Source organism: Carassius carassius, chromosome 20 (assembly GCF_963082965.1).
Source record: "Carassius carassius chromosome 20, fCarCar2.1, whole genome shotgun sequence".
Taxonomy (NCBI): domain Eukaryota; kingdom Metazoa; phylum Chordata; class Actinopteri; order Cypriniformes; family Cyprinidae; genus Carassius; species Carassius carassius.
The window spans coordinates 17,673,706-17,695,924 of record NC_081774.1 but is presented as its reverse complement, the minus strand read 5'-3'; the positions used below and the strand labels follow the sequence as shown (position 1 = coordinate 17,695,924).

Here is a 22,219-nt window from a genome sequence, read left to right as displayed (position 1 = left end):
GTCCATATGTGTAATTTCCACATGATACCTCCCTGTGGGCACGATGTGGATTCCCTGGAAAGGCTTTCCCAGCGTGATCCAATAAATCTTACTGTATGGGTATAGTGGAACAACGGAAATAGACTCTCTCCACGTAATCCCTGTCCTTTCATCCACCCCATTTTCCACGGGTAGCATCCGTGGCACTTTGGTACGTATGTAACCCTCGACCCCTGAAGCAAGGAATGGAAACATCACGTCCTGTCACCACGGTTACTGCATCACTGCTGGGCGGTTGGGCCACCGGCTCGGCGCCTCAGCGAAAACCTGATTATGCATGGCGCCTGCACCCTACTTATGCAATTATTGCATGCCAATGTGCATTGGCTCATTTATTTTACACTAGAATTAGATTGGTCTCTCGAGATCCCAATTTGTCAGTCACAACGTGACGTCTCCAGTCCCTCCTTTAGGGAACAAGGGTTACATATGTAACCGAGGCACACCAATACCATGATAATTTAAACAACTTTTGGTGCTTTTGGCAGTGTTGGCAGGTGCCATATCCTGCTGAAAAATGAAATCAGCATCTTCAAAAAGCTGGTCAGCAGAAGGAAGCTTGAAGTGCTCCAAGATTTCTTGGTAAACAGGTGCAGTGACTTTGGTTTTCAAAAAACACATTGGACCAACACCAGCAGAAGACATTGCACCCCAAATAATCACAGACTGTGGAAACGTAACACTGGACTTCAAGAAACTTGGGCTATGAGCTTCTCCACCCTTCCTCCAGACTCTAGGACCTCGGTTTCCAAATGAAATACAAAACTTGGTCTCGTCTGAAAATAGGACTTTGGACCATTGAGCAACAGTCCAGTTCTTCTTCTCCTTAGCCCAGGTAAGATGACTCTGATGTGTCTGTGGTTCAGGAGTAGCTTAACAAGAGGAATACTAGCTGTAGCCAAATTCCTTGACACGTCTGTGTGTGGTGGCTCTTGATGCCTTGAGCCCAGCCTCAGTCCATTCGTTGTGAAGTTCTCTCAAATTCTAGAATCAATTTTGCTTGACAATCATCCTAAGGCTACGGTTCACTCTGTTAGTTGTGCATCTTTTTCTTCCACACTTTTACCTTCCACTCAACTTTCTTTTAACATTCTTGGATACAGCACTCTATGAACAGCCAGCTTCTTTGGCAATGAATGTTGCTTACTCTCCTTGTGAAGGTTGTCAACGATTGTCTTTTGGACAACTGCCAGATCAGCAGTCTTCCTCATGATTGTGTAGCTTAGTGAACCAAACTGAGAGACCATTTTGAAGGCTCAGGAAACCTTTGCAGGTGTTTTGAGTTGATTAGCTGATTGGCATGTCACCATATTCTAATTTGTTGAGTGAATTGGTGGGTTTTTGTTAAATGTGAGTCAAAATCATCACAATTAAAAGAACCAAATACTTAAACTACTTTAGTCTGTGTGCGCTGAATTTATTTAATACACAAGTTTCACAATTTGAGTTGAATTACTGAAATGAACTTTTCCACGACATTCTAACTTATTGAGATGCCCCTGTATATATTAGGCATGGGACTATTACCGGTTTCACGGTATACCACGATTTGAAAATGTCACGGTTTCAAAACCACTAATAGTTTCCATTATACCTGCGGTATGCACTGTTTGCCTGTCCTCCTCCTGTTGGTGCGAGCGAGTGGTCAGTCACGTGTGTGTAGGATTGCCAAATTTAAGGCCCAGGTACACTTCACATTCAGTGGTCCTTTCCATCTCGCGTACATCCACATCCGCACTGCTATCAAAAGTATACTCAACCGCAGATGAGCGTGAACAGCTGAGGTCAAATGCGCAGTACCACGGGGTGTGCGGCTGTGCGCGAGGCCTCTTGATGATGAAGATAACGTAATGCAGATGATGCACGGACGGCCGAAAAATACTTTGGCCTTTACACTATTAGCAACCGGACGTTTTTTGCCTTATTGCAACTCTCTGTTCGTGACTTGCACAATGTCATTTATTTGATAATATGAAGTCTATTAATGGCCGTTAACACAGGCCAGAGATGCTGAAGATGGACGCACAGAGAAAAATACTGTAGCAGGCAGATCACTCACTGTTTATGATGCACGAACTATTGGAAGAAAATCCTCAATATTGATTTGGGGGGGTTTATACTGTATGAATGTGTTTCTGAGGGAAGCTGACTGTTTTCTGAAAAGTTTACGTGGCATAATTTCACAATGCTTGTCAGAACATTCTGTTTTTGCTTCAAATTATTCAATCAAATTATGTGTATGATTATTATTATATAACTAAATTATATGAAATGATATAAGTGATATGTATATGAATTATAAAACAAAAATTAAATAACTGTAATTTAGGGGTGACCCGAATAGTCGACAATTCGATGCTTTGATTCGAGGAGCCTGATTAAACTACCAATCTCACAGTCGAATATTCGCGGGGTGTTATTGATTATGCCATTCTGACTATATGTGAGCACTCAAAAGTCTGATTTCACATAGAACTTGCATTTTTTCAGCCTATTATGTTAATATGAAGCCTATTATGATAAAGCCGTGAATAAGAATCTGAAAAGGAAGAAGCTTCAAATTAATTTTTTAAAGTTCGTGAATAAATCCAACCACCCCTATAGATTTATGTTTCACTTTCCATAATCCGTGACCAACGGAGATGCATTTTGGCTGCAGGGATTTAAAACTTTACCAAGACTCAAACTGACACACAGAGACTGGATTTTTTTCGAACAGGTAGGGTGATTTCAAAAAATTTCAGCCGGTGTATATAAATTGTTGATATATTATTTAACTGATATGCAAATATGCGTTTGGTTTTGAGTCAAGTGCTTCATTGTAGTACTACGCCGATATCTCTTCAGCGCACAGCGCGAGCAGACAAACATCAAAGCAGAATATTAATAACCATGATTGGATTGTCACACCCATATGGCTGCCCACTGCTCCGGGTGTGTGCTCACAGTGTGTGTGTGTGTTCACTGCTCTGTGTGTGTGCATTTCGGATGGGTTAAATGCAGAGCACAAATTCTGAATATGGGTCACCATACTTGGCCGAATGTCACTTCACTTCACTTCATACCATTATAATGAGAACACCATTATAATAAAACGCTGTGAATTTTTAAAGTTTAGTTGCCGTGTTTCTGCACATTGTTTCGTGAAGAACGCGTCCACAAAAGGAGTTCGCATTCAGAGACGTTCATTTGCATTCGGGGACTTTTTGCAGACAGCATATAAGTCCTAATATTAACGTTCTGTTGTATAAATAACAAAGCGTATGCTATATGAAATTATGAGTTTAATCCCATTGATTAAAAACTGTAACAACTGGGTGAAGGAGTGGCAGGAAGCAAGTGCGAGATTAATGATATTTAATGAAGACAATGATACAGACAGTACTTGAGACACAAACAACGCTGGGAGGAATGCACAGTCCAAGATGGTGATGATGAGTGACGAATCCGGATGGCGGAGGTGAGTAGGCAGCAGGAGAGGGTGACACAGGAACTGCGGGAAAGCGAGCCGAAGTAACACACAGACTTCACCCACAAAGTGCAAAACCCAGAGATCACGGTTTACCAACCGTGACAGTACCCCCCCTTCTAAGAATGCCTCCTGGAGTTCCAATAAGGGCCTACATGCTGCTTGTAATCATCAATATGGGAGTGATCCAGTATGTCCCTAGCAGGTACCCAACTCCTCTCCTCCGGACCGTAACCTTCCCAGTCCACCAAGTACTGGAATCCTCGTCCCCTCCGTCTCGAGTCCAGAATACGATTAACCGAATGGTCGGTTCCCCATCTACGAGACGCGGCGGCGGGGGAACCGGGGTAGGCGGATTAATACGTGAATAAAACATTCAATTTAATTTAGTTTTTGTTTTTGTTTTTAAGTTTAATTTTGGACACATGGAAGGCGGGATGTATTCTCCTGTATGCTGGAGGTAGTTTGAGGCGGATTGTCACCGGACTAATGATCTTGGTGACAGTAAACGGGCCAATGAATTTGGGAGCTAATTTGTTAGAAACGGAACGGAGAGGAATATTGTTAGTAGAAAGCCACACTTTTTGACCCACGACGTAAACGGGAGGCTTTGACTGGTGATGATCGGCCTTGGCCTTAGTGCGCTCCCTCATCCTGACCAGAGTCTCGCGGGCTCTGGTCCAGGTGCGGTGGCACCTCTGGACAAATGCGTGAGCGGAGGGGACTGCGACTTCAGATTCCAGACTAGGAAAAGCTGGTGGCTGGTAACCTACGCTGCACTGAAACGGAGAGAGGCCTGTGGCTGACACTGGTAACAAATTGTGAGCGTACTCCACCATAGAGAGTTGTTGGCTACAGGAAGAAGGATTCTTGGAGACCAAACATCGCAACGTTCTCTCTCCAAATCTTGGTTGGCTCGCTCAGACTGCCCGTTACTCTGGGGATGATAACGCGAAGTCAGACTAACCGTCGCTCATAGCAATTTACAAAATTCCTTACAAAATTTGGATATGAATTGGGATCCCCTGTCAGAAACCACGTCTACCGGGAGGCCATGTAACCAAAAGACGTGATCTAGGACAGTGACCGCTGTCTCCTTGGCTGTAGGTAATTTGGGCAAGGGAATGAAATGTGTCGCCTTCGAGAACCGGTCCACTACGGTCAAAACGACCGTCATGCCATTAGAGCGTGGGAAGGCGGTAACAAAATCTAGTGCGATATGTGACCAGGGTTGAAGAAGCCCATCACTAGGCCGGTTAGACGACTTACCACTGGCGCAAACTGAGCAAGCCAAAACAAAATCGTGGACGTCACGAGCCATAAGTGGCCACCAGAATCGTTGTTTAACTAAACCCTTGGTTCGGCTTATCCCTGGATGACAAGCAACGTTAGAGCAGTGACCCCACTGAATAACTTTGGACCGTAACCCTTCCGGCACAAGTAAACGATTCGGTGGGCAACCGGGCGGAGGCGTTACCCCTCTAAGGCCGTCTTGACCTTCGATTCGACCTCCCATACGAGCGCTGAGACGACTATTTTCTCAGGTAAAATAAACTCGGGAGTCACCGGGCGGGCAGAGGGACCAAAAAGACATGACAAAGAATCGGGTTTGACATTTTTGGCGGTACGACAGAGCAAAATCAAAACGACTGAAAAAAAGTGCCCACCGAGCCTGCCTGGAATTGAGTCTTTTGGCAGTTCTAATGTACTCTAAATTCTTGTGATCGGTCCAAACAATGAAAGGTACCCCTGAACCTTCCAACCAGTGATGCCACTCCTCTAAAGCTAATTTGACGGCCAACAATTCTCTGTTACCAATGTCATAATTGCGTTAAGCAGGAGATAAACGATGTGAGAAAAACGCGCAGGGATGCATCTTATCGTCCGAGGCAGCACATTGGGAAAGAACTGCTCCTACCCCCACCTCTGATGCGTCGACCTCCACCACGAACTGCCGTGTGGGATCAGGAGCTACAAGGATGGGAGCCGAAACGAAGCGGCTCTTGAGGTTGGTAAATGCAGTTTCGGCTGCATCCGACAACCTGAACGGAGTACTGGGGGAGGTCAAGGCCGTCAAAAGTGGGACTAGTTGGCTGAAATTACGAATGAAACGTCGATAAAAATAGGCGAACCCCAGAAACTGCTGTAGGGCCTTACGGGAATCTGGTGATGGCCAATCTATCACAAGCCTTAACCTTGTCAGGATCCATACGTATTCCCTCGGACGAGACGATATACCCTAGGAAGGGGACAGACTGTGCATGGAATATGCATTTCTCCGCCTTGAAAAAAAGCCCATTCTCGAGTAACCTCTGGAGCACTCGTCTGACGTGTTGAACATGTTCCTGGAGAGAACATGGATAGGTGTTTTTTATCGTGATGTTGTTCAGCTCTCGGTAGTCAATACAAGGTCGCAGAGAACCATCCTTCTTGCCCACAAAAAAGAATCCCGCCCCCGCTGGAGAAGAGGAAGGGCGGATGAACCTCGATGCCAAGGAATCATGGTATTTCTCCATGGCCTCCCTCTCCGTAATAGAAAGAGAGTAAAGCTTGCCTTTAGGCGGAGACTTACCTGGCACTAAATCTATAGCACAGTCGTAGGGACGATGCGGAGGAAGAGAAGCAGCACGGGACTTACTGAACACAAAAACTTGCTATCAAATGCTCACTCTACTCGTCATCTTCAGAATGTGCAGCTCTAAACAGAAACGCAGAACTACTGTCATATAGGCTAACTTTATAATGAGAGAACTATTGTAAAAATTGTTAATTGTTATGGTTTCGCTGACGTTAAGTGTTAACTATCTTTAGGAAACAAATCAAAGAAACAAAAAACTAATTCTACTGTTTCTAATGTTCTGTATGTTGCTCAAAAACAAAATATATTGTGTCCAGTGGGGGGGGGGGGTCATTTAAAGGGATAGTTCACCCAAAAATGAAAATTATGCCATTAATGACTCACCCTCATGTCGTTCCAAACCCGTAAGACCTCCGTTCATCTTCGTAACAAAGTTTAAGATATTTTAGATTTAGTCCAAGAGCTTTCTGTCCCTCCATTGAAAACCTATGTATGGTATACTGTCCATGTCCAGAAAGGTAATAAAAACATCATCAAAGTAGTCCATGTGACATCAGAGGGTCAGTTAGAATTTGTTGAAACAATAGAGGGAGTGCCAGTCACGTTAAAAAAGTTCTATCTATCTATCTATATATCTATATATATATGTGTGTGTGTGTGTGTGTGTGTGTGTGTGTGTGTTGACTTTAAATTAGTGGTTCCCCCAATCCGAAATTCACTTTTTTTTTTACATGTATAATCAAATATATAGAATAATTTCATACTGTGGTAAATATGATAAGTCAAAGTCAGTAAACAAAGTATAAATCTGTGTTTTATAATATAAAACACAGATCCCTTGCCAACATATGGCATCTAATCTGATAAATTAATAAGTGTGTTTACTTCAGGTTTCACTGCATAGAGCTCTGTAAGGTAATAGATGTCTTGGCTATAGATCAAAGCTGTAAATTGTCTGGTGAGTCAGTAAACATGGAGCCAGTAAGGATAACAGTTTTTTATGGTTTATTGGAGCTTCATTGCAGTTCTGTCCCAGAAGGCTATTTTGAGTCCCAAGGCTGGTTCCTTCACCCTCACGTCCTCTCTCTTTCCTACCCCTGCTGTGTTCTCATCTCACACTGGCCTTGGACAGACATGTCCAACCCTTCACCCTGGCAAACACACATAGCTAATTCACAAGGACAGTGTAATCATGCTACAGCAGCCAAATATATTTGTCACCGATTTTGGAAGACATTGGTAAATTGAACATGGCATAAAATAAAATGTTTGATTATATGTAAATGCAAGTAGCAGATTTGAATTATAAAGTGCATTGTTTACAGCAGTTACATTAAAAATATATCTGCAAGCTGCAATTATAATGCTGGTCACATCTGTGGAAAGCAAAAAACGTTTGTATCAATGACATATAGCATGTTTCATGTGCAAAAACATCCCACTTGATGTTATGTTTAAGGAAAGGTTCAATTAAATCTCTAGCAAAAGTTCATCTAGAAAAACTGACCTCAATAACTTGGGTAGAATGTATTTTGGGGCTTCATCTGAGATGATGCTGGATAATCAGCACTGGGTGAATGAGGCCTTGAGATGAGGATTTCGGTGTGATTTATTAGCTAAGAGGACAGAAATTCAATTATGGTAGTGCACATTTCTGCAGGTTCATCTTCAAGAGAATTGAAGTATTGATTGAAGGTCTCAAAGTTAACTCCTCAAATACTCTGGATATTAATAAATCAAGTAAGAAAAGCTTTTTACTAGAGATAAAATACAATTAGCCTCTTTGCAGAACAGCTTAATGGGTAAACTTCAAAGAGAAGAAGTCACACTATTTAAATTTTGTCCAAAATTAACACTTTTCTAATAGCATTTCCTTTGTTGTGTTTTTTTTTTTTTTTTACTACAATTTTAATGTATTGAAGCATTTATGTTTGTTTCCCTATTTGACTTTATATTTCTTCATGGAGCAACTTCTTTCTCATAAGTCACGTAATAATAAGTCTGCCCATATAAGACCTGCGTTACAGTATGTGAAAATACTGGGCTGGGGAAACTTGCAAGAGGCCCAAGAATGCCTTATTTTTTTCAGAGCATCTGTTTGCACAAAGTGCAAATAACCCACATTGTTGGCAGTTTTGCCAAACTTTTTTCTTTCCCTTTCAAATACTAAAGTGCAGATAATTGTCACTTTTTGCCATAAGTAGTATAAATGGCAGAAAATCCTGCTATTTGAACATAGTGTAAATAGCATATCACAACAAAATTATATTTCCACTTAGTGTAAATAGCATCCATTTATAAAGGGGAAAAAAAGAGTTTTCTCCTCAACACCTATTATTCTTTATTGGAAAAAAAGCTAAAGTCTAATCATGAGAATTTGGTGCGCCCTCTTTCAATGGTCTCTCTCTCTCTCTCTCTCTCTGTTTGTACATTTAAGTGACTGGCAGCTATTCTGCATCTCAATCAGAGCAGTAGCACAAACAGGACATTCAGTTTAAAAAAATGGCTTTATTACAAAATTTAGCATTTTTTTATCAAAGTGTTTTAGAGCAATATTACACAGCACAGAGCATAGCAGTAGATGGACTGCAAGATACCAGAGAAACAACCCCTCAATGGAAGTAGAAGTCAGCTGAAAAGAAGCATAGATATAGGGGTGGACAGGTCCTGGATCCTGAGGAGAGCAGCTCCTGTGCTCACTGTTCTCCAGGAATGCTAGAGGAATGAGGGATTCTGCCACATGAGCTGTGAGCAGTTGCAGTCTGAAGATTATTTGTGGATCATGATTCTGACCTTGGAGCTGAAGCCATTAAACAAGTTATTCCCGTCCTGTGCTCCATTTATTCAGTCTCAGCCTTCATTTCAGACACACATGCCTTGCAAACAAAACTCCCAGAGCCTCTGCTTTTGGGAAAAGACGAGTCCCACTGTTGGCCAGGAGAGCAGAGAGGTAAGAGCAGCGAGAGACTTTGAGGTATTTATTTATGTGGATTATTAGTTTAGAGGGTCAGTTATTGTTGTCTGTCCATGTTTTGCTGGTCCACAATTTAATGAGTGCTGAGGAAAGTCAAGGATGTAAACTACACCAGCCTTTTCATATATTTTTTTACCTAGTTACAAAAATAGGAGCATGAATGAAACATAATTAATCTGGACGCTAACCGAGATTTTGATTTCATGACACTCTGTGAGGACAAGTGTCGGTGGGATGAGATCTTTTGATTATGAAAAAAGCCTGACTTTGATTTCCATAAACAAATTAAGTCTAGAAGATCTGTTTTTTTCTCCCACTTGCTTTTCAGTCTGCTGCGGATGTATTTCTTCATCCTAATGGCACATAATAAACAAGAGATGTATTAGATTAACATAAATGAATTATGATTCTGCTTCACTGGCCTTTGGTAGACTAAGTTCAAGGCTGTCGTGAAACAGAAAATCATTTAAACTTTTATTTACATTAAATTAATCATAAGTACATACAAACATTTGTACCTGTAAGCTCTGAAGATTAGTTTAAATACTTTTGTGAGTAATATTTGTGTGTTGGTGTGTTTATTAGTATAATTAAGGCAGTAGATTACAAGTAAGAATGATTAAAATTCTCTCACTGGAGCTTTGAGCAAATGACTAAGGGCCAGCTTAAGGCACACCTGTACAATAATCATGCTGTCTAATCAGCATCTTCATATGCCACACCTGTGAGGAGGATAGTTTATCTCGGCCAAGCAGAAGTGCTCACTAACACAGATTTAGACAGATTTGTGAACAATATTTGAAAGAAATAGGCCTTTTGTGTACATAGAAAAAGTCTTAGATCTTTGAATTCAGCTCATGAAAAATGGGGGCAAAAACAAATGTGTTGCATTTATAATTTTGTTCAGTGTATGTTAAAATGTAATTTACTTGTGTGAAGGCAAAGCTGAATTTCAGCAGCCATTACTCCAGTCTTCAGTGTCACATGATCCTTCTAATTTGCTGATTTGCTGCTCAAGAGACTGTTGTTGCTTATAGAGTACGTATCAGCATTTACATGCCATTTACAGAATGGAATTGCTTTTGTTTTTCTTCATTTACTACAATGCATGTCCTAAATATTCTATCATTGAATGTAAATGGCCTAAATTCTGCTATTAAACGTACCTCTATATTAGAATATTTACACCGTAAATCAATTTCTTGTACACTGATTCAAGAGATGCATCTAAAACAATCTGACGTGGCACATTTCCAGAACAAGTATTATAAACTGGCAGCCTTCTCCTGCACACTTACTAAAACTAAGGGGGTGCTTATCTTAGTTATTATGAAGTTACAGTTGACAGTTGAACATACCGGAAGTGATGATAAGGGAAGATTTGTTTATATCCATTGCAAAATACATAATGACAGGATAGCATTGATATCAGACAGACTATTTATGGTCTGAATGAGGCAGACAGTTCAATTTTTACAAATATTTCCAATACATTGCTTGAGCAGATTGATTGCCCATAAGTGGTGGGTGTTGATTTTAATGCCATCGTAAATCCTGTTTTGGATAAATCTCACTTTGATACAACAGCTAATCCATCTTCTAAGTTGCTCAACTAAATCAATATAATCGATCTTGGAGAATTCAGAATACCACCTTTAAGGGTTTTACTTTTTTTTCTAATAGGCATAAAACTTTATCTAGGATAGAATACATATTTCTCAGTCCATCTCTAATTTTGTCTAATTCTTCCTTCTCTATATTACCAATCTTATTGTCTGATCATTCTGCTGTGTTGTGTAAAATTCAACTTTCCAATATTAAAGCCAAAGCCCCTAGATGGCGCTTTAACATTTCATTATTGAGCAATCAGACATTCATCAATTTGCTAAAAGAGCATATAAAGTAATTTCTTGAATTTAATACAAACTGTGATGTAGATCCTCAAATACTGTGGGAAATGACTAAGTGTGCAATACGAAGACTCTGTATAGCTTTTTCTTCCACTTTTGTGAAAGCGAAAATTCATCAGCTTACACAATTAGAAAGTAAAATCCAATCATTACAAAACCTACAAAAACAACATTTTACTGATCAACGGGCCACCCAGGGCCATCCTTAGGGGGGTACGGACCAAGGGGGGCATTCTCCCTACATCAGCTAAGGACGGCCCTGGGGCCACACAATTGTCCTCCTTGAAAGAAGAATATGATTTACTTTCACATTCAAAGGCGAAGTTTATCTTGCATTGGACTAGACAAAAATATTATTTCTAATCAAAGAGACCTAGCCACTTATGCTGAGGGAATATGAGTCCAAAGCATATATCAGCACAATAAAATCATCAGATGGTCAGGTCACCACAAACCTTATGATGATTAATGACATGTTCAAAGATTTTTATATAAGTTTGTATAAAGATGAAACAGATTCTGAGGAATCCGTTTGTAAACAATATTTAGCTAAATTAGAATTACATCAGATCTCTCAGATTCATTAAGAATTTTTCAAGGCCCCATTAAGTTTGGAGGAGCTCCATAAAGCACTAAAATCGCAGCAATGTCTGAATGAGGCATCTTCTTCTTCTTCTTGCTCTAGGGCGAATCGCAGACTTATATGTGCATAACCCCCACCTATCTCTCAAATGGACCATTGACACTCTATCTACAGTCTCAATTAGGAGTGTCAATGGTCCACTTGAGAGATAGGTGGCAGTAATGCAGTAAAAACTCTTTGGGCATTTTTGAGCGAGATGCTAATAGTCTAATCAGATTCAATGATCTATGCTAAGCTACAGTTAAAGTGCTACCGCCAGACCTGGAGATCGACTGAATGGATTTGAAAATGGTAAAACTCAACTTTTTAACTCTAGGAGAGTTGGAAAATGAGCCTATTTTCAAAAAAAGTGGAGTGTTCCTTTAAGATTCTTCATAATTGGGTTGACCCTCAATCTAAAGTTTCATGGAGGGTGATTAAAGCTGACAAGGCTAAACCAAATTGACTTTGATATTGACTTGACTTGAAAAAATGCGATAATTACAAATTCATACCAGTTACAGCTAATTCTATTAGAATCTGGAAAACGGTTGAACGTTTAATAGGAGGACCTTTCAAATTCTTATTTGAATTCATCCATTTGTCCAACCATCTTGGTCTTCTTTAGGCATAAACACGTGCAGTGATTTATATGATGACCAAAGCCAAGTTCTGTTTACCAGCATCCTCATATTTGTCTTTTTTTTTGGTTCATTCTGTTCTCAAAGCATATGGAGTTCCTTGGGCAGCTCCTATTTCCTCTCATCCTATGCGAGATTGGATTGCACCATCTTCTGGTTGACCAACTGTTTCCTTAATATAAAGTAAAATTATTGATCACATTACAAAACCTCTTTCTATCAAAACTGTTTGGAATTGGGAACTATCTGAACTTAATTTATCTGTCGACTGGGAGAGGGTGTGGTCTAACCTCAGTTTAACCTAAAAATCGTCTTATACATTTCAAAGTTATTCTTAAAGCATATATAACTCCTTACAAAATATTCAAAATGAAACTACAACCAAATTACAATTGCCATATCTGTAAAACTGTGTCATCAGGTACTTTTTTCATATTTTTGGGAGTGTCCTATTGTCAATAATCTGTAGACGCATGTAAACTGTTTTATCCCCTTTAATACAAATTGATAACATGTTTGAGCCAAGTTTATGTCTTCTTAATGATGATTCTGGCTTCTGTGTAAGCTCAATTAAAAAATAATGCTGTTTGCTGGTTTTACATGTGCAAAAAAGACAGTAATGCAGAACTGGTTTACACCACACATGTGTGGGAAAACGTACTGGATCCATAGTCTTCTTAAAATATTGGCTTAAAAAAGAGCTCTCATTATGAAGTATATTTCTCCTCAGGTGCTGTCTCTGGGTGCAGATGTCCTTCCTGAGTATAAGCTCCAGGCTCCCCGAATCCACAAATGGACGATTTTACACTATAGTCCCTTCAAAGCAGTCTGGGACTGGGTCATCTTATTCATTTATCTGTCGACTGGGAGAGGGTGTGGTCTAACCTCAGTTTAACCTAAAAATCGTCTTATACATTTCAAAGTTATTCTTAAAGCATATATAACTCCTTACAAAATATTCAAAATGAAACTACAACCAAATTACAATTGCCATATCTGTAAAACTGTGTCATCAGGTACTTTTTTCATATTTTTGGGAGTGTCCTATTGTCAATAATCTGTAGACGCATGTAAACTGTTTTATCCCCTTTAATACAAATTGATAACATGTTTGAGCCAAGTTTATGTCTTCTTAATGATGATTCTGGCTTCTGTGTAAGCTCAATTAAAAAATAATGCTGTTTGCTGGTTTTACATGTGCAAAAAAGACAGTAATGCAGAACTGGTTTACACCACACATGTGTGGGAAAACGTACTGGATCCATAGTCTTCTTAAAATATTGGCTTAAAAAAGAGCTCTCATTATGAAGTATATTTCTCCTCAGGTGCTGTCTCTGGGTGCAGATGTCCTTCCTGAGTATAAGCTCCAGGCTCCCCGAATCCACAAATGGACGATTTTACACTATAGTCCCTTCAAAGCAGTCTGGGACTGGGTCATCTTACTGCTGGTCATCTATACGGCGATCTTTACACCTTATTCGGCTGCGTTCCTGCTCAGCGATGAGGAAGAGGCCGCCATGCAGCGCTGCGGCTACTCTTGCAGCCCACTTAATGTGGTAGACCTCATTGTGGATATCATGTTCGTAGTGGACATTGTGATTAACTTTCGCACAACCTACGTGAACAGCAATGATGAAGTGGTCAGTCATCCCGGCCGAATAGCCATCCACTATTTTAAAGGCTGGTTCCTCATAGACATGGTGGCTGCCATTCCTTTCGACTTGCTCATTTATCGCTCTGTGGAAGATGTGAGTGAACTTATGAGTAATTTTAATGTTTTTTAAAGGAATAGTTCACATATAAATTTAGATTTGCTGAAAATGTACTCAACCACGAGCCATCAAAGATGTAGATTAGTTGTTTCTTAATTAGAACAGATTTGGAAAAATTTAGCATCACATCACTTCCTCACCAATGGATCCTCTGCAGTAAATGGGTGCCATCAGAATGAGAGTCCAAGCAGCTGATAAAAGCATCACAAAAATTGAAGACCAACAGGGTGTTTGTTAAAAATCCATCAAGACATTTTTAACTTTAAACCATTGCTTCTGGCTAAAATACTTCTGGCTAAAGTTTTCTATTCATAATAATGCTTTCCCATTCTGACGGCACCCATTCACTATTGATGATCCATTGGTGAACAAGTGATTTAATCCTAAATATCTTCAAATCTGTATTGATAAAGAAATAGTCATCTTGCATGAGTACATTTTCAGGAAATGTTCATTTTTGGGTTTAGTATTCTTTTTATTATGCTGTTATAGCTTCTTTTAACCATCTCTTAACCTTTCAATCCTCATTGTTTTCCTGTATTGACAGACGACGACTCTGATTGGTCTGTTGAAGACTGCTCGGCTGCTGCGATTAGTGCGTGTTGCGCGTAAACTTGATCGCTACTCCGAGTATGGAGCCGCGGTGCTCTTTCTCCTCATGTGCACCTTTGCATTAATTGCTCACTGGCTGGCCTGCATCTGGTATGCTATTGGGAATGTGGAGAGGAACGGCCCGTCTCGGATCGGTTGGCTTGATTCTTTGGGTGAACAGCTGGGCAAGCCATATAATAAGACAAATCCTGCATCAGGACCCTCTATTAAAGATAAATACGTCACTGCCCTCTACTTCACCTTCAGCAGCCTCACCAGCGTGGGATTTGGAAACATTTCCCCAAACACCAACTCTGAGAAGATCTTCTCCATCTGTGTCATGCTTATTGGAGGTTAGTGTTTATTCTTATGTCAGAAGAATCAATTTACTTTTTTTTTCTTCCAGATTGGGGTCTGCAATTGGGTGCTACTGTATGAGGTCCAACAAAAGTATATATATATTAAAAAAAAGAAATAGTGTATTATTATTTTTTCTGTGGCATCTATACATCATGTAGGTGTACACTGACGTAAAAGAAATGTAGTTTTTTTTGTCGTCTATGCTCTTCATTTATTTATTTAGGCTGCATTTATTTAATCAAAATAAATAGTATTTTAAATTGTAATGTCACTGTGATATTGAAACTGAAATTTCAGCAGCCTTTACTCCAGTCCATCCTGTGGGCAAAATATTAACACACAGACACACACACACACACACACACACACATACACACACAAAAACGATGAAGATTCAGGTTTCTCTCTGATTGGCTGATGTGGTACCTGCTGGTTGTAATACACACAAATGACAAAGTGGTTTGTTAATCATGTTTTGTTCGTTACATTGCAAAAATCAGTCAGTAAAGTCTTGAAAAATGCAAGCGACTTGTCATTTTTTATAATGTTGATATTCGTTCATTTCATATTTACATGATTCAGTGATATTTTCAACATTAAATAAAAAGACTGTGAATAAAATGTTTTTGTAGCTCATATTTAGGTCATCACAGAGTTGTATATTGCAGTATGATTCAAAGTCTTTAAAGAATGAGGGAAAACATTTCCTCCATGAATCTCTGTGTACAGTTAGCTTTAACCTATGTATGTGTGGGTCTGTTGACATCAGCTTATGTTTTGATTATTTGTTTTTATGAGAAAAACCGAATCATGCTGAATGGACTCAGACGGGAATTTATGTTTTGCAACAGCTCTAATAAGTAATAAATATAGTGATATTACTGACCACAAACATTTGAACAGTAGTGTATAATATCACGAATAATATAATATAATGTGAATTTTTTAAGTTTCATTTATGATTAATATACTTATATTTTCATGCACAGCATTTATATTTTAGTAATGGGGTCTCTCACAAGGAGATTATTATATTTGGGGGTCTTGCTTTAAAAAACTGTGTCTAAACTTGTCTAAACTTTCAATAAAACAAAATTTCTACGGTCTGAAAAAGGCCCTACTTGTAAAGAATCAATAATGGTAAACTTCTCCACAAAGCTTGATTAGTAGACATGCATTTTCGGGGGCATTTTTAAGACTTAAGTGGATCGATCTTTTCTGACACTGCTCTGAAAGAAAATGTTTGTGTGTTGTTGTTTTTTCACAGCGCTGATGTATGCTAGCATATTTGGAAATGTGTCAGCCATCATCCAGAGGCTGTACTCTGGCACCGCACGTTACCACACTCAGATGCTGCGGGTTCGGGAGTTCATCCGTTTCCACCAGATCCCCAACCCACTCAGGCAAAGACTGGAGGAGTATTTTCAGCATGCTTGGTCCTACACTAATGGCATTGACATGAATGCTGTGAGTCACAGAGCCACATACAGAATAGCCCTCTTGTGAACACCTGGGCGTACTCTATTTTTTCCACTCTGTTTATTTTTGCATATACACATGACAGAGCACGTAACGTGGTACCATTTATCACATTAACCTGTGTTCTATCACATTGCAGGTGCTAAAGGGGTTCCCAGAGTGCCTACAAGCAGACATCTGTTTGCATCTGAATCGTACACTGCTGCAGAACTGTAAAGCTTTCAAGGGCTCCACTAAAGGTTGCTTACGTGCTTTGGCTATGAAGTTCAAGACAACACACGCTCCACCTGGAGACACCTTGGTCCACGCTGGTGATGTCATTTCAGCACTATACTTCATTTCTCGTGGCTCTATTGAGATCTTAAAGGGAGATGTGGTAGTGGCCATTTTGGGTAAGTGATAAATCAAAATGATAAGAGCAAAAACATCGGACCATCTCATTGTAAACATATCCATATACAGTATTAGGGCATTCCATGGACCCCTTCCCCCCAAAAGACTTTCCTAAAATAATTAAAATTAATGGATTATGGATTATGACTGCACTTATAAATGCAGAATGGAACAGCAGTGTCAATTATTTTTGTTTTGTTTTATTTTAGTCATCCTTGGTGCATTTAAGACGGTTGAAAAATGAGAAGGCTGTTATTGTATGGCTCCATCTTGTGGACATTTGTATTATTTTTCGTGCTAGGTTTTTTTTTATAACATGCTGCACCATCTGTTGTTGATGCATAAAAAACATATGTTTTCTAAGGATGAATTTGGAATAACATACTAGCATACTGCATACTGCTCTTAAGCCGTTGTCACACTAGACTTTAAATGTTTAAGGTGTTAGTGAGGCCAGCAGGGGGTGCTCACCCTGTAGTCAGTGTGGGTCTCAATGCCCCAATATAGTGATGGGGACACTATACTGACAAAAAGCACCATCTTTTGGATGAGACGTTAAACTGAGGTCCTGACTCTCTGTGGTCATTAAAAATCCCAGGATGTCCTTCGAAAAAGAGTAGGGGTGTAACCCCGGCATCTTGGCCAAATTCGCCCATTGGGCTCTGACCATCATGGCCTCCTAACCATCCCCATACACTGATTGGCTTCATCACTCTGTCTCCTCTCCACCAATAAGCTGGTGTGTGGTGGGCGTTCTGGCGCAATATGGCTGCCGTCGCATCATCCAGGTGGATGCTGCACACTGGTGGTGGACGAGGAGATTACCCCCTTATGTAAAGTGCTTTGAGTTCCCAGAAAAAAAGCGTATGTAAGGAATTATTATTAAGCATGCAAGGTTCCTTCAGACCCTCGACAGTCGTGTCACAGACATCACACTCTGCAGTGTCTTTTTAAAATTAAATCAATATAATGAATAGTGTAGTGTGATCATCCCTTTGCTGTTTTTGCCTTGTAATGCAAAAATAGAACTGGGCGGAAGTTTGAATTCAAAGTGTTTAATGTCTTTTACCTGAGGAAAGATGCATTATGTGACTCGGTATCTCTTCCTTTGGCTTATCCTCAGGCAAGAATGATGTATTCGGAGAGCCCATTAACTTACATGCGCGTCCTGGAAAGTCAAGTTCTGATGTGAGAGCACTTACATACTGTGACCTGCATAAAATCCACAGAGAAGACATAGTGGAGGTCTTGGACATGTATCCAGAGTTCTCAGACTACTTCTGGAGCAACCTGGAGATCACCTTCAACTTGAGAGATGTAAGCTTGCACATGTCTGTCCTTAAAAAGTACTTAGGTACTTAGGTAGGTGCACTTTTAAACATTTGTCTTTATCTTCTGAACAGACTAACACTAAAGCTAGGTCAATGAGCAGTGACACTGAAGATTCTGACCATGGCTGTCTTGACCATCACACACGAAGAGCAAAGCTGTTCTTCCAGTCGAAAAGAAACTCTATCCCACAAGGTAAGAGCAAACACTTTGTAATAGCTTCTATATTCTTTCAGATTCTTGGATTTTATTTCTACTGCAATTTCTCTTAGTAGCAGATACAGAGAAAACTGAAGAAAATCTCAATAAGACGACTTTCAGAACTCAGAATTCAAGCAAGCAGCACAAGGATAGACAAGCTGCTCATCAGGACTCAGACATTTTTGCCTCCCAATCCAGCAGTGATGAAGAGGAAGAGACCCGACGGGCCACTGCGATAGTAGACAGCTCTCAGAGCCGTATCACTAGTGTCAGCAATGCTAATGGAGACAAGAACCACAACAGCAGCAACTCTTTCAATGCACTGTCAGGTAGGATTCTGATCATGTGAACTGTGACTAATCTAACTCTTTCCTGTTAATACTGGCTTACTGTCTAATTTACAATAGGTGTATTATACAAGTGTTATGTATTTGCTTACTTACCTGAAAAAAGTGGGCTAGGAAAAAAATGACAAAGATCTTAACATTTATGTTCATTTGAATGACACAACTGGATTTATTTTCAGTTACGAAGTTAGTTTAACTAAAAACTTAAGTTGTCATCTTTTACTCAGCCTCATGTCGTTCTACACCAAAAGGCTTTCCTTCATCCTTCATATTCCTTCCTTCATATTTTTGATGAACCCTGAGAGATCTTTTTTCCCTCGATTGAAACTCCATTACTAAACACTTTGATGCTACAAAAAGTTAAATAAAAGATATAAAAGAAATCCATACAAATCGAGCAGTCCATTTTTTTTCTGAAGAGACACAGTCACAATCGTCACTCTTCTGTGAAAAACAAAATAACAAAGGATAGTGATTACTCTTAAGCTAAAGGTTTTGAAGGTTTCAAGCTTCTGAAAGGACGCAGAAGCACCACACAAATATTGATAATCTCTCAAATCATTGAGCTATTAACCATTATGGCCAGAACACTGAGTCAGTGAGAACTCAAGAACCAGATATGATTCATGAATGAATCATTTGGGCTGGTTTTCATTGTATAACCACTTAAACTTCAGTATGTTTTTCACACAAATCTATTGTATGACTTCAGAAGGTTGATGCTCCTGTGAAATAAGTCAACATGAGCATGTGAAAATATAATGGCCAATTTTTCACTTTTGGGTGAACTCTTCTCCTGCAACGAATGCACAATTTTTACATTACTTTTATCTCCAATTAGGTGCTCTTTCTGGGGTTTCTAACATCTTCAGCTTCTGGGGGGACTGTCGTGGCCATCAGTACCAGGAAGTACCCAGCCACAGCATGTCCTTACCCTCATCGTCGGTGCCCTCTAATACTGTTCTGCACAGTGTTACCCATCATCATTGCACTGAGGTAGAGAATAGACTGGAAATGATGCAGAGACAGCTCCACCGGTGAGATACTGCTACAGTATTGTTGCTATCTTGGCATCCTTTACTCTTTATCGATTTACCTTGAGCTGTATTTGTCATCTTGTTTTTTTTTTTCAAAGATTGGAGAAGCGCATGTCAACAGACATGGGGGCCATAATGCAGTTGCTTCAGAGGCAGATGGTGCTGGTTCCACCAGCCTACAGCTCTGTGACGTCCCCTATAGAAGCATCTCTAAATCCTCCCAAACCAGGCCAGAAATTGGTGTATCCTGTCAACCCTTTAGAGACAGAAACACCAGCCATTCTCTCTGAGGTATTTCCCAAACTATCAAACCTCTGTCATTTCCTTTCTTCAAAGTCTTTTATTAATTCTTTTGGATTTTTCCTAGATACTTGACCCCCACGACTTTGCTGGCAGTGCCAAAAAGTCCAGTGAATGTCTGTTAGGCGCAATGGAGCTCCAGCTCCTGGACTCTTCCTTACAGCCCTCCTCTGAGACTCCTTCTGGGGCTTATACGGGACGATGTCCACATGGCATGGGCCACAATGCAACAAATGTCCCTGATTATCTTCCAGCTCACACTGATCACCAACAAACAGTCATAGCTGATCGAGGTAGTTATAGTTTTTTGGATGCAGAGCCTATTGGAACTGTTCACCATTCAGAGTCTGGACTGAGGTTAGATTTGGAGTGTTCAAGACGCCTATCACTGCCAGTGCATCATCAAGTAGAGGATGATTCCTCAATCCAAAAATGACATGCCTCTAATCCAGGGTGTTAAGATTGAAACTTTTATTCAGTATCTCAGTGGAAAACAATGCATACATCCTAATGGGCCACAGCAATGTTGGCAGGATGTTTTGAAGTCCTTCTACTTCAGGTTCATATTAATTACCTCTAACGTTGAGGCATCATTAATGTCCCTGTAGTTTGGAAGATTTGTGTTAGCTGGTCTAACGGTACTCGTTGTTTTTATCTGCCTCTTTGCGAAAGTGTTTTCTCGTTATTTTGAGGTGTGAATGTAATGATTTCATTAGCGTATCAATTTTTTTTAACAGTGTGGTTTTGTGTTGAATTGATTGTTTGTTTGGAAGTCTTGGACATATTGTAGCAATACACTGGAAAGTCCTATCAGAGTATGATTTATTAGGGTTTTAAATGGTCATTTGAAAATTTTATCTCAGGTGGAGGAACCCGAAGCTCATCTCTAGTAGCTGAAATACCTCATAGAGTGGGTGATTCCAGGGAACACCGGTGAATCCTGCTGAATAACATGCCCATAGTTTACATGACTGAAAGCATGTGTTTATATCTTTCAAGGCCATCCATTGCACAGAATTTTCCTTGAGAATATGTTATCACTCTGAATATATAATCATCAGTTTGGCCAAAGTGTCCAAATGTGATTTAGACTGTTTATGAATGAAAATCCATTTTGATCATAATCCATATTATTAGTGCAGTTAGTGTTGAAATATACATATATATAACACATAATATCAGTTAGCACTGGTTCATGCCAAACATATCCAGTAGTAAGCCATACTATAAATGTGAAAGATATTAATAGGGAATGTGGTTTATAGAAAGAGTATAGCTTGCAATGTTAATATGTATTATAGCTTGTAATTTATAGCAAATTTAAGTAGGAATATTTATTGTTAGCATACTATAAATTGATTATTGTGCAGGTTCTTTCTCTTATTAACTTATAATCAACTCAACACTGAATAAATTAATTAACATAATTCACAAGTCTTTTGACGTTTATGAAACACATCTCATCTGACTGAACGAAAGAGAGCCATCAACCTTTCCTTGTGTTTCTCTGGTGTCAAAAATAATGTTTTTCTTTTGCTAAATGTCACCACCTCTGCAGTGCTGCTTCCAGCAAACACTGATGAAATCCATTTTTTCAAGACTTTGATATTTATGTCAGTGGATTCAGTCCATAGAGATAGAAAGGGAAACTGAGAGTCTCTAACCAATTTCCAGTGAAGGCTTCTGCTAAATTAAAACAGGAAGTTTGTGTGAATCTAAAAGAAACTTGCACCCTTTTGCTTTTGCTACTTCTTGTTTTGCTGTCAACCTAATCTATAACTGTCCTTTGAAATTTCTTTTCAGCATCAAATAAGCATAAGAAAGGCTCACTTAAATATTAAAAATAGAAACATATCCATAAAATCAGTTAAACCTGGTAATATGACTTTAAGATAATTATAGCCTATATAACAAGAAGGAAAATTAATTTAACTGTTTATTCAAGTGTAGCTCCTAAAAGGAAACTCCGGTTTAGTGTAATAGGAAACCAGTAGAAAGAGACACACCCATTTACAGAAATAAAGGGAGTCCTGCACTTGGCCTATTATTGTTATATTTTTATATTTATGCTCCTTAATCATGTTCCAGAACCGGATAAACAACACAATAGAGGAATTCCGTCCTTCCACAACACTTGATGCTCTTTTACACTCGCAGGCAGCCTATGCTTGTAAAGC

At 39.5% G+C, this 22,219-nt stretch overlaps 2 protein-coding genes across 3 annotated transcripts in view; both read left to right on the top strand.

The window, feature by feature from the left end:
- The window catches only part of LOC132097010 (potassium voltage-gated channel subfamily H member 2-like), a 56,837-nt gene extending 43,709 nt beyond the window's left edge, over window positions 1–13,128 (top strand). The window contains exon 6 of the mRNA XM_059502675.1: window positions 12,964–13,128. Within this exon, the coding sequence (XP_059358658.1) occupies window positions 12,964–13,128 (165 nt within the window). The remainder of the gene's footprint in view (window positions 1–12,963) is intronic.
- Window positions 13,129–13,339: 211 nt separating this feature from the next.
- On the top strand, window positions 13,340–21,469 carry LOC132096543 (potassium voltage-gated channel subfamily H member 2-like). 2 transcript variants are annotated; one of them, XM_059501972.1, is made up of 10 exons: window positions 13,340–13,981; window positions 14,553–14,949; window positions 16,224–16,423; window positions 16,575–16,827; window positions 17,952–18,145; window positions 18,232–18,352; window positions 18,433–18,687; window positions 19,547–19,742; window positions 19,841–20,033; window positions 20,110–21,469. In XM_059501972.1, the coding sequence occupies exons 1-10, from the start codon at window positions 13,538–13,540 to the stop codon at window positions 20,476–20,478; spliced, it is 2,622 nt and encodes an 873-aa protein (XP_059357955.1). In that variant the 5' UTR covers window positions 13,340–13,537; the 3' UTR covers window positions 20,479–21,469. The 2 variants fall into 2 exon arrangements, with proteins under 2 accessions (XP_059357955.1, XP_059357953.1); XM_059501970.1 differs by having other exon boundaries at window positions 18,430–18,687.
- The last annotated feature ends 750 nt before the right edge of the window (window positions 21,470–22,219 follow it).